We start from the raw sequence: 13,167 nt of genomic DNA, 5'->3' as shown, positions 1-13,167 counted from the left end.
TGCAGATTGATCAGCAGAATGAAAGAGCAGCTTTGTGTGGAAGGAAGAGATAAATAGATTAATTTAGGTTCCAGGCCCAAATGTACAACATGATGGATGGATGGATGGATGGATGGATGGATGGATGGATGGATGGATGGATGGATGGATGGATGGATGGATGGATGGATGGATGGATGGATGGATGGATGGATGGATGGATGGATGGATGGATGGATGGATGGATTTTAGATTTAAAACATGAACTGTCTGTCAGATCTGATCCAGCTGAAGAAAGCAACATTCTTCTTTTGTCTTTTTACATCCTCAGATAATTTTAATCATAACTTTAAAACATTTAGGGTTAATTTCTCCAACCAGCCTGACTGCAAATAGATTTTATCATCTGATCTTGAAAAAACTCAAACAGTTTTTAACTTAACGAGCGTCTTCGGTGTCTGACCTCTAATTATTGCCCTCTGAAGAGCTCATTAATCTCCAGTTGACTGAGAAACCAAACTGACTGAATCTTATTCTCTTCTGGTTTCTGGTCTCATTTGGGAGCCACAAACCCAAGAAGTTCATCAGAAGAGAGGATGCCAGCAGGGTGGAGACACACGGAGAGCAACATGTTATCACATAATGACAGTCCCTGCACTTCACCAGGAATAACCGCTCAGTCCAAGGAAGAAAAGCACCAGAAAAAGACAGGTCTGTGGGGTTTTTTTCTTACAAATGGTTTTTATTCTGTCCTGTACAAACCCTCTGTAAAGTCAAAGTAGTAAAATCTGACAACTGCAGCTGCTTTGCGGTGAAACAAATCCAGCCGCGCACAGGGCAGAGCTTCTGCTTAAATATAGGCATTGGAACAGCTTAAAAAGACAAAAGTTTTACGTGTACAGCATTGTTCAAAGGCATCCTCGGCCACAGCCAGGCAGAGCGCTTGCATTTCAGATAATAAAGCACAAAACCACATGAAAAAGGGCTGCACACAGGAGGAGCAACAAGTAAAAGCCGTCACATAGTTGGAGGTTACAGCGGCGGCGGGTGTAGCTCTGCTGAGCAGCAGACCACAGGAATGGCCTATTTCTGGGAGGATGGCCTCCTCTCGGAGAAGAAAGCGCAGCTCTCCCTCTCACTGAGCGTCCAGGATGTCTGTGGGCAGGACGTCTGGTTTGCCGCTCGGGCTCTGTGATGTCTCCCCCGACCAGGAGGACGGGGTGACCTGATTATACAGGGCGTCCTGAGGGCCAAAAAGGGGCTGTTTGAGATTGAGATTGTACATGAGGAACAGATTGAGAGCGACCACGGCGAGGAGCGGGAAGGAGGTCAGACCAGAACCGAAGCCTCTCCAGGAGCCGCACGTGTTCAGGCTGAACCAGAAAACAAGCCTGAGAAGGACGAGAAAACAACCCCAAACAGGAAATCAGAGGACGTTCAGATATTTATGATAAACACTCAACGTCTCGCTCGTCAGCCACGCTTACAAGATGAAGTATTTCCAACAACAAACCTGCATTACTCACACATAAACATATCTGAGCTTTGACTTTTACTAGTAAGATATAAGCCGTGTTGCATTGATCAATATCATCTCACTTTGTCTGCAGCAGCTTTTCATCAGTGACTAAAATTTTAAGCTTGCCTAAAAGTAAGATGAAACATAAAAAATATTTGGTCCATGCTAGTAAACCATGCTAGGATCCATCAATGGATCAGGATCAGGATCACTTAACAAAATAAAACAATTAAAGAGAAGAATTCTGATTTCAATCTCAGAATTTCAACTTTCAACAGAGTTACGACTTTAAACTCTGAATTTTAATTCTGTGTCAGTCTAAGTCAAAATCCAAACAAATGACCAAACAGTCTTAGGTGTATGTCAGCTGTGTGGTTCGTATATGAAAATAGTCAAAAAACAGTTTCCTCCTCATTGTATATGGGCTTTTGAAAACCTGCATTATATCCACAGTCTCAGATTTGATAGGTTGATTTGAGTTTTAAATTAAAGTGAGAATTCTGTGAAAAAAGTCAAAACTTTGAGAAAACAGTCAAGATTCTGAGAAAAAAGTCAAAATTCTGTGAAAAAGTCAAAATTCTGTGGAAGTCAGAATTCTGAAATTAAAGTCAAAATTCTGAGAAAAACTTCAAAATACTGAGAAAAAAATCAAGTCTGAGAAAAAAAGTCAAAATTCTGAGAAAAAAGACAAAATTCTGAGAAAAAGTCAAAATTCTTAGAAAAAAGTCAGAATTCTGAAATTAAAGTCAAAATTCTGAAATTAAAGTCAGAATTCTGAAATTACAGTCAGAATTTTATTGTATTTTTTCGGTGGCCTTTGTTGTCTTCCTAAATGTTTAATGAACTTCTCTGGTTCTGCAGTGAATTTGGGTCAAACCTCCACTCAGAGTGCCAGAAGCTCATTGATGTGCAGCCGGGCTCTATGAACATATTTGAGCCTTTGAGTGTTTTTGTGTTTGGTGATGACTGCTTCAGGTCAAAGGTCACCATTAAATCCTTCGACCTGCTCTGACCCTCACCTGCCAATGATGAACATGACCACCAGAATGGGCACCAGCTTCAGCTGCTCCTGCGGCAGCAGGGCGGCCATCACCACCAGGTTGAGCACGTAGAGCAGCAGCTGCTCCAGGGACGATGAGACAAACAGCTGCTGCACAGCGTGTCTTCGATCAGTCGGATCTTGCAGATGCAGGGACCCGGAGCATAACTGGCACGCCGCACCAACCAACATGGCTGCAAGGCAGAGAGGAGCAATAAGTCAGAATCCATCTTGAATCTGGGCCATCTTTCCACAAGCAGCGCCAAAGTCACTGCAAACTGATCTGACAGCAACTTTGTGTTTTCACATTTTTCCCTCATTTGAATGCAGCTACTGCAGGCAGGAAGGCCAACATGCAAATACTCCCCACTCTGTCATCTGCTTGAAATCTGGGTCAGAGGTAACTCCTCTGGGATGGATTTGGTCGGGTTGGTTCAGCCACCTGCTCTCTCATTCTGAACCAGAGACCACTGAGACCATTAGACTTTTCACTTTTATCAAATCAGGTGTGCTGAGTTTTCTGGATTTGGTTGGAGTCAAAACAGCCTCCCAAAAATATTCAAGAATATTTAGTAGAAAAAGGAGGAGGACAAAATTTAAAATGTATCTAAATATATAAATATAATATATACTGCTACATGTATTTTGATATAGAAAAATAATGTAAAAGGGTTATAATTTTTAAAAAGTGTAAGTATGGGAGCTAAAATGACAAAGCATTGTTTTCTATATGTATATGTAGCCTTGTTTTGTTTTTTATTGATTTGTTTGAAATAAAAATAGCATAGATTGAACTTTTCCTCACTTAACAACCTTAGACTTGTGTTTTTCAGTGTGTTTTTCTTCATTAAACTTTAAGTCAGAGGCTTCTTCAGAGTCGCTGTAACACTGATTGCTGCAGGAGATCCTTCTGGCCAGCAACTCTGAGATAGAATGACATTTATTTTCCTTCTGGGATTAATAAAGTAATTTTGAACTGAACCGATTTTATTTAGGCTTTATGTGAAAAACTAACGTAAATATGTTTTAAATAGTAAAAATCTGAAAAGTGTGGCAGCACAAGTCTTTATATTCCTGAGTTAATACTTTAGAGAAGCACTTTTTGCTGCAGCTGTAAATATTTATTTGGGTATTTGGCATTAAGTTTAGAAGGAGAGAATTCCTAAAAACAGTTTCAATATTCATTTGGATCTTTGACTTGCATGATGCTGCCAGCGCCAGTTCAACTTTGGTCTGATTTGACTAGGACTGAAACAGTAAATAAGATTAGTTGTGATTATTCATCTAATTTAGTAATTGATTAATCATTAACTGGATAATACAGACTCAAAAAAATGTCATTTTGCTTAAATAACATATTCAGAGAAACATGTGAAAAAATAAAAATAAATTATATTTCAATTACATCTTACATCCCATTTGAGCCACTTTCCATGGCTCAAATGGAAAATGACTCCATTTGAACCATTTCCCTCTCTCTTTCCTCCACCACCTTTGTTTCTGTATCAACTGGCTCTGCGTTAGTATGAATAGCAGTGCCCTCTTCTGGATGGTGGGCAAACTGCAACACTAAAAGAAGGTCTAACCAGTGGAACTAAATTTCATCTAATAATTGTAAGTCAATAAATTTTTGCACCCCTATTGTGTGCTTATGTTTTCTTACAAACCTCTGAGGTTTTATAATGTCTAAAAAATAAACTTAATGGACGTTTTGGTGGCAATATTGCAAAAAGTGAAACTGAACATATTTGCTTAAAGACCTGAGGAGATGTCTGGGTTACAAGTAGGGGCGCACCAATTTATTGGCCAGTTGATTTCCTTCATTTTGGGAGATCAGTGATCGGCCGATTCTGACACGTGAAGCCGACCTTATCCACCGATCTTATCATCCTCAGCAAAGGTCTAAAAATCAGTCACTCTCCTCTTTTGCTCTCTCGTGAGAACATTTGTAGTTAACAGTAGTCACCCCAGTGCTGCCAAGTCAGTGACTTTCTTGCTATATTTAGTAACATTTCAGACAAAAAAATTGGCATCGGCCAAAGTCGGAATTGGCAGGTCAGGCTTTTTAAAGATCAGTAATTGGCCATAAAACTGCAATTGGTGCACCTCAAGTTAAAAGGTCATTAAATTACATAGAAAAACTAAAACATTCCCAGACGAGGCAGCCAGATGAACCCCATCCTGTTCGTCTGGCTGCCTTTACGTCTAATCTTTACGTTTAATTTGTGTTTGTGATCGTGCAGGTGTCTGAGTCGTACCGAGCACCATGGGGAGCGCTGCCACCGCGCAGCAGCAGAAGGTGAAAATGATGCGGCAGCTTACGTCCGGGCAGTCTGGGGGTCTGATAGGGACATAGAAATAGAGTGCATAGAGCATCCCGGCTGCACACAGAAGCGAGGCCAGGACGGAAAGGATGGCGGGGAGACGGCCGCTCTGGCTGCATTTACACCGGCAGCAGCACCTCCCCTGATCCGACGCCTCCCCTCCGTCCCCGTCAGTCTCTCCGAGCCCCTCTGCGCTCCACAGGGCCAACTCCACGCTCTCCCGTGGCGGCCCTATCAGGGGTCGGCCCTCGTCCGCCGGGCTCTCCACAGTGGTGGATTCTGGGCTCCATCTTGGCGTGTTTGTGCCGTTGGGAATGTCGCCCTGAGAGGCCGGCGGAGGGGGGCTCATGCAGTTTTCCGTGGCTGTGTCCAAACTGTGCGAAGTGATGATGGGACTGGAAAGAGTTTGATCCGGCTCCTCCTGCTGCTCTGTCTGATTTGCTCCACTGTGTGGTGTGGGGGTGGCGGTGGGCTGCTGGTGGCACCGAGCAGAGCCTGTCAGGATCAAAACACAGTTTAGTACGCAATCCAAATCTGAAAGGAGACAATCGGAGGCATTGGAGCATCTAGTCTGACCTGAAAGACCTGCTGTTAAATCGGACATAAACTTTAGGTTTCTGACAATAATAATTTGAGAGAAATTGTTGGATAGCCTTTAAATTGTATTGTGAAATTTTTAATCAGATTAATCGTGATAAATCAATCAACTAATCAAAATGGTTCAGTGTCACAGAAATTTAAAAAGATTTTATATAGAGCTCTGGAAAAAATTAAGAGACAACTTAAAATGATAATTTTCTCTGATTTTACTTTGACTAGGTATATGTTTGAGTAAAATAAACGTTCTCTTTTTCTATGAACTACTGACAGCATGTCTGAAACTCCAAGCAAAAATTTAGTATTTATTGAATTTATTGTATTTATTATCATTATTTTTCTTCTTTTGGGTGGATTGCCAATCATTTGGTGGGGCACGTAGGTGGGCCAGTGCCTCCCTCGACCCTCACTTTAGCTCCGCCCCTGTAAATATTACATAAACATTCACCAAAAACAACCAAAGGAATGTACTTATTTAGCTAAAAGTTAAAACATGTTGCTAGATTCAGCTCCACCTGCAATATCTAAAATGAAGCAAAGAATAGATTCTGTAATCCTGTTGTTTCGTTACCAAAGGATGGCAAAAATTTGATCAAAACCTCAGGAAACAGTGTTAACTTCCAAGCAGAATAATGATGTAACCCCAAAGAGTGTGTTGTTTATATGCTGTTGCTTAGCCTCAAATCTATTTTAACTCCATTTGGTTCCAGCTTGGCTTTGACTTTTTCTCCATTTGTTCCAAACTAAAGGCAGAGTCAGTGACTCACTCCTCGACTGCGCCATTGCTGCTGGCGGCGGCTCCAGGGAGCGCTGGGAGCCGGAGGCCGAATGGGAGGCCGAGCGGAGCTCCTCCACAGACGACTCCGGGCTGTCCGACACCGGCGCCAGGGAGATCTGGGTGTCCAGGTCCAGGAAGGGCGAGAAGGAGAGCCGGGCGGGGTCGATGTCCTGCAGCTGGTTGATGATGTCACTGATGGACTCCTTCACGGTGTCGAGCTCCTTCACGTTCTGCCTGTCAGTGGCCTGAAGCCCCGAGGTGCTCATAGTCACGCAGGCTGAGAGGAGCGAGCTGAGGTCCAGACGAAAACCAGGAAAGCGTCCAACCTGGAACAGGGAGGACAGACATTAAAGTCGTCTGTCGTTTGAAGGTCACCTATTATGCTTTTTTGAACAGGTTAGGATATCTATGGGCTATACCGTACTCGTTCATTATTTTTTTCAATTTTGAACAATATTATTCTTAGGCTGCGTTCACACTGCAGCCTGACGTGACCCAATTCCGATGTTTTGTCAAATTGGATTTTTTTTTTATTTATTTATTTTTTTTGCGTTCCAAATATATGCGACCGCTACGCAGTGGCGCAAAAAGTGGGTCTGCAGGGTATGCAACGCATAGGTGCGCCAAAACCCCGTCTGCAGGGGGCGGCGCGCCGATTATGTTTTCCCATACACTTCAGGCGCCTTACGCTCCTTCACCTCGCGCACATAACGAGGTAAATGTAGCGAGTTTTACCCTTCGCGTATCGTCGCTTCGGGGGCGGGGGCAATCTATGTTTTCGCATCAACCTGAATAATGTGTAGTTGCGCCACTGCCTCTACGTGTTCTCCAATGCTAACTGCAAACTGTAGACATGAATACGTGTCCCGCATGCGCAGTAGAGGGCGCAATAACGTCACACACAGAGCGCGTGCTCAGTGTTTTGCCAAACTTCATAAAAAAGAAGATGGATGGTAACGGCGGAGAATGGCTTGCGATTTAAAGTTGTTGTCCTACCGGAGCCAGCTCAGTAACAACCTAATCCTCATTATAGCGGACTATAATGATTGTTATGTTTCTTTCCACTTGCGCGTATGAGGGCGCAGAATAGTGACGAATGTATCTGAATGTATCTGAACGCGACCTGACCGTTCGGATTCAGGTCACATTTGAATCGGATACGTGTCGGACATCCAAGTGGACGACGCGCATTAGTGGGCGACCCTTATTTTCTGAAAGCTCTGAAAGCCCGAATAGGGCTGTAGTGTGAACGTAGCCTTAAACAATGAGATTTTAATGATAAAGTATTAAGGTCATACAAAAGACAATTAAGTTCAGTAAGTCATAAAATTTCAACAATAAAGTCGAAATAATAGGAGAATAAAGTTGCAGCATTTGCTTGGGTTGGTAACGCGCAGTGCCTGTTGAAAGTGACTTAACAATTGAGAGGATTTTTGAAACGATTTGTTTTTCCAGACACCATTAAGCATTAACCTATTACAGATGGATGTGTTTCAGAAGCATCCATCCATTTTCCTGCACCCTTGTCCCTTAGTGAGGTCGGGAGGGTTGCTGGTGCCCATCTCCAGCTAGCGTTCCGGGCGAGAGGCGGGGTCACCCTGGACAGGTCGCCAGTCTGTCGCAGGGCAACACAGAGACACACAGGACAAACAACCATGCACACACACACTCACACCTAGGGGCAAGTTGGAGAGGCCAATTAACCTGACAGTCATGTTTTTGGACTGTGGGAGGAAGCCGGAGTACCCGGAGAAAACCCACGCATGCACAGGGAGAACATGCAAAACATGCAGAAAGACCGGGGCCGGGAATCGAACCCAGAACCTTCTTGCTGCAAGGCAACAGCTCTACCAACTGCGCCACTGTGCAGCCTGTTTCAGAAGCAGTTGAGGCAAAATATGAATTTAGCTTTACTAATTGTTAGCTTTCTACCGTTTCTTCAGGCAAGTGACTGTGATGGAAAGCTGCCACGAAACAGAAACTCTTTCAGGAACAGAGTCCTTAGATCCAGGGCAAAACAACATCTCTCCAGTTTTTGTATTAATTTGGGGTTTTTGTCTGGATTTTGTTCATTTTAATTCATTAGGAAAATAATTTTATTTGATACACCAATATTAAATTGGTTTTTTTTGTGAAAGTATTTCATTTTTTTTCATTTGAAAACAGCTGGATTGTAACACTTTCATCGCCTCTTCTGTGTGCTTTTCCACTGTTTGCATCTCTGTTCTCTGTTATTATTGAGTGGCACCAACTGTTTATTTTGAAGAGCATTCGCTGGCAGTAAGGCATGCACTCAGATATGACTAAAGATCTTAAAATGAATGTAATCCCTCATATTTTCAGTATGTTATCTGTAGCCTAGAAGGATAAAAATTGTTTATTTTTGGATAAAGTGTTTCATTTGGTTCTGTAGGAGATTTTTTTTGGACTTCTGTATCTATAGGGCATTGATGGATATAGGACTGAATCAGATTAAACTTTAGTCTGTAAATCTGTTCTACACAGAAATCCTCTAGTGGAGAAGTTTTAGCTTCACCTGCCTCAAATTTATATAAAAGAAATCTTGTTCAGCACAGTTTTCTGTCCAGTTATTAATCGATTAGCCCAAAAAACAGATCATGTCTACACTATGATGTTAAATCAGACAGAAGCTTTTCACATGTTGAAGCTTTCAGGATTTTTTAGCCGCAGATCCATCTTTTGCCACAAATAATCAAATGTTTACTAAAGTAATGCTATGTTGTTGCATTTTAGGCAATAAAATGCTTGTTTTCACATTTTAAAAAAGGAACTATTTGCATCTTAAATGTATTCCTAATATTGCCTGAAAAGACTTCAGTGGTTAAATGAAAAATAGGCAAAATGTGGGGGGAAAAAACTCAATCGATTAATCATCTGTATAAATTACTGAAATAATTATTAGTTGCAGGCATAGATAGATTGATGAAATGTCTAACGCTGTGAGGCAGGAATCAGAGAAGTACGATAAATAACTAACTAACTTTTACGCTGTCAGTTTGATTTACCGACAGAAGGAGTCACTGATCTGAAACAGAATCATGTCACATTGAACCAGGACGATAATTAAAGCAGACTCATTTTCCTGGAGTCCTAATTAAATGTCTTGGGGATGAACTGGGTTTGGATCCCGGTACCGAAGCGCTGCTACTCGCCCACTGATTGCAGCCTGTTTGTCTGCAGCTAATTTCAGGGCTTGCACAGCAACGCCGCTCCTTCCCTCTCTTTTGCAAATTGCGTGTTTTACTGAAAACAAATTTGACTGAGAACCAGTCCGTTCGTCTGCGCCCACAACAAACAGAGCTGAGATCAGTTCGGACCTGGAGCCAGTTCATACGGGTCAAGCTGTCCAAATCAGAACCAAAATGAAGGGGAATGGATCATAAAAGTACATTTTCAGATAACTCTGTACAATTCAAGTCTTATCTAAATGTTTCAGATCATCAAGCACATTTTAAGCTTTTAATTTTAAGATTTAAATCTGTGCTTTGATTAGGCCGCTCCTAAACTTTTATTTTATGTTTTTAAAGTCATTCAGAGTCACAAACTGATGGCTGGATGTTAATCTACAAGATTTTTTTCTTGCAGGGCAGAATTAATAAATCATGATGCAGCAAAGCAACCCCAGAGCATCACACTGCCACTACCATGTCTTACTGCTGGTATAAAACACTTTTTAATAATATTCTGTGTTAATTTTGCCCAGATGCAATGGAACAAATGTAATTCTGATTGATTTGTGGATTTTTCCACATCTGTTCTGTAATTTCCTTACTGTTGTTTTGAGGTTTTTGCAGCCAACTTCATGTCGTCACAGTGGGGGAAAAAAAAAATAAAAAAATGGAGCTCCAACTCAAAGACAAAAATAACTGAAATTGAATCAAGTTTGTCAAACTTACTTTATTTACATTTGTTTAACATGTCAACTTAAACTTAATCTCATTACTTTTCTTTTTTTTTACATTAAATCACCTGTTTTCTTTTTTAGTGCAGACAAGTTCTAACTGATTTGGATGTGTGTGTTTTTTTGTTCTGTTAGTAAATCAGATCATTTGAAAACCACTTTTTATTTACTTTTGACGTTAATATTTGTTGGTTGATGCTCAAACTTTTAAATGTGAGAAAATAAGAAACAGAGGGAAAAAAAACATTTTAAATGAACTTATACCACATTAAATATGAGCAAAACAATGACAAAAAGGAAATGGATACACATTGGTGAAGAAATATTGAACAGCATAAAAAAAACATTTGTAACCAAGTTATTTCAACAGTAAAATGCACAATGTACAAATTAAAAAAAAAGGGTGGTGCTGTGGTGGCTGGTGTGCTAAAACACCAAATTTATCCTCGGGCCAACTTAGGTTAATGTAAGTAAAATAAAATAAAATCTGTTAATTTTTTCTTTTTAGTCCACTTTTTTTTTAAATCCAAAGAATAGTCCAAGTTTATGATGGATTCAGCTGAAAGCACAATAGCTCCAATAAGGCGCCTTTTGTGGGTCTGGCACCGCTTGAGCCATTTCAATCACATCTGCAGATTGCGTTTAGAGCTTTTTTCTCCTGCACTTTTTTTTTTTTTTTTTGGCGCACATCCAACTGCGGCGGTGATGGAGTCAGCACGCAAACCTCTCTGTGAACGACCATTTTCTAAACAAAAGAGTACCTTAGCATGTATATAGATCACAATTAGGAGGCCTGCAGGTCGGAGGGGAGCAAATCAGCGCGATTTGTTGGAGATGGCGCATGAGGGGGGTAAAAAGAAAAAAACCACTTTGTCCCTTACCGCTGAGCTGAGCAACTCTCAAGTAGTTTCTGATTTTTTTTTTTTTTAATGGCTCAATCGTTCCGCAAACTGCAGGTATGCAGGGATTTTCACATTTATTATTAAATACATCAAATAAAGCGCACGAAGTGGTGCGTAAAATGCAAAGTCATTCACAAATCCGTCACATACAGGAGCTGATTGTTTACATTGTAAACGCAAGCCTCAGTTTAAGCTCCAAATGAACGAGTTCCTCTGAACAGAAAAGGTTTTAAAACGAACTTACTTGAGTCAGAGATCGTAGAGTGTGGATTTACTCCTCCGTCCTTCCCTCCCCCTCGGTTTGCTTTTTGTCTTCCAGGATCCTGAACTTCTGAATCAAATTTCAGGACGGACAAAATACTAGGCTTTTCCTCCGCCCACACGCGGTTTTTCCTTTTTTTTTTTCCTCCCTTCTTCCCGGGTACCATGTCAAAGACCATATGGAGCAAATAAAGCCGGAGAGGATCCACAGGAGGAGGAGGAGGAGGAGGAGGAGGCACTTACTCTCAGTTTACCTTCAAATTCAACATTAGCAATCCCAGCCATCACACAAACAAGTTTGTCCAAACAGGACGGTAAACATTTACTCTCAAACTAAACTCCCGCTTCCATCTAATATTCATACTCGGGATGAGTGTTTGTCCCGCGGAGGAACTTGATTAACGCAAACATCTCAGCTTCCCTGCGCGCTTTTCAGACCTTTTAAAGATGCAATTCAGGGAGGATTTCAGTAATCCCTAATAAATTCACACAAAGTGAAAACACAGCTGCGTAGCGCAGCTTTGGATTTCAACTTCACGATTTCTGGAAATGTGAGGTTCTAAAAAACCCACAGGAGGGAAACCCTCCCCTTCCCCCTCCCCCCAAAAAACAGGATTCTCCTTTGTGTCGATGACATCACAAGAGGCAAAAGAGTTAAGCACATCAGTAAAAATGGCAGAAAAGTTAGTTTATACAGATTTCATCATAAATTTTAAATAATTAAGTTGCAAGGCGTGATGTTTGAGGCTTAGAGCTCGACTCTGACGCCATGATGGATGCTGCTGAGGATGATGAAGCTGGAGGAAACAGCAATGAAAGATCCAGGAAGTATGGTCAAATTGCTTTAAAAAAATCATTTAAAAACTACTTTTCTAACAAGAGGGCTGCACAGTGGTGCAGTTGGTAGAGCTGTTGCCTTGCAGCAAGAAGGTTCTGGGCTCGATTCCCGGCCCCAGTCTTGCAGCATGGAGTTTTTGCATGTTCTCCCTGTGCATGTGTGGATTTTCTCTGGGTACTCCAGTTTCCTCCCACAGTCCAAAAACATGACTGTCTCCGTTTGGCCTCTCCAAATTGCCCCTAGGAGTGAGTGTGTGTGTGCATGGTTGTTTGTCCTGTGTGTCTTTGTGTTGCCTGGCGACCTGTCCAGGGTGACCCCGCCTCTCGCCTGGAACGTTATAGCTGGAGATGGGCACCAGCAGCCCTCCCGACCCCACTAAGGGGACAAGGGTGTAAAGAAGATGGATGGATTTTCTAAAACAAAAAGAGAACTCTGCCACATCCATTAAAACCAGAACAAGACACCCATATCTGGTCGAGCAACGTCTAAAAGTCCCTTGTTGCTGAAGACTGGATTTTAAAACACTAAAAATGAAGGAATGTTGAAGAGAACCGGAGCAGAAATGACAACTTGGCAAGTTTTTTGCTACAATTTACCACCATGGTTAAAACAAATTAATTCAGCTCTTTTAAGTCCCTGGGTAAGGTGCCGGTTTGCCATGTCATCAAGCTGCCACTCAGACATTTACCTGAGAAAGATAGTGGAGTATAAGACAGACCAGTGGAAAACAGGATTAGCATGTTGTTCATGGCAAATTCAAAGGCAAAAATTGCATTTAGGGTTTTTTTTTCCACGTTTAAATCAAAATACACCAAAAAACGTTTTATTCCCCGTTTGCCTGAAAACAGATGTACGATCAATTTCTACTGAAAACAAGATAGAAAATAAAAATCTGAATTTCTAATAAAAGGAAACCAGTTAAGGATAAAAGTACCCAACCTTCCCATAAATACCATTTCCATTTTCTCAATAAAAGTTATCAGGCCACGCCCCCTTCCTGAATGATTT

The 13,167-nt window shown here is 41.5% G+C and overlaps 1 protein-coding gene across 1 annotated transcript; it reads right to left on the bottom strand.

Moving 5' to 3' along the window:
- Positions 1-693: 693 nt before the first annotated feature.
- LOC103463350 (uncharacterized) lies at positions 694-13,146 on the bottom strand. Its single transcript, XM_008406644.3, has 5 exons — positions 11,305-13,146; positions 6,226-6,562; positions 4,796-5,356; positions 2,518-2,731; positions 694-1,370 (listed from the first exon to the last, which is right to left on the bottom strand). The coding sequence occupies exons 2-5, from the start codon at positions 6,500-6,502 to the stop codon at positions 1,115-1,117; spliced, it is 1,308 nt and encodes a 435-aa protein (XP_008404866.1). The 5' UTR covers positions 6,503-6,562; positions 11,305-13,146; the 3' UTR covers positions 694-1,114.
- Between the last annotated feature and the right edge of the window lie 21 nt (positions 13,147-13,167).

The sequence above is a fragment of the Poecilia reticulata genome, chromosome 4 (genome assembly GCF_904066995.2).
Source record: "Poecilia reticulata chromosome 4, P_reticulata-male-v2, whole genome shotgun sequence".
NCBI classification, from domain to species: Eukaryota; Metazoa; Chordata; class Actinopteri; order Cyprinodontiformes; family Poeciliidae; genus Poecilia; species Poecilia reticulata.
The sequence above is the reverse complement of the archived record's forward strand: the minus strand, read 5'-3'. Positions and strand labels throughout refer to the sequence as shown.

Excerpts from the sequence above, each read along its gene's own strand:
- LOC103463350 (XM_008406644.3), bottom strand. The coding sequence starts at position 6,502 with ATGAGCACCTCGGGGCTTCAGGCCACTGACAGGCAGAACGTGAAGGAG. Across the intron at positions 5,357-6,225 it reads AGCAATGGCGCAGTCGAGGA|GCTCTGCTCGGTGCCACCAG; the intron begins GTGAGTCACTGA and ends TGATCCTGACAG. Across the intron at positions 1,371-2,517 it reads GTCATGTTCATCATTGGCAG|GCTTGTTTTCTGGTTCAGCC; the intron begins GTGAGGGTCAGA and ends CGTCCTTCTCAG.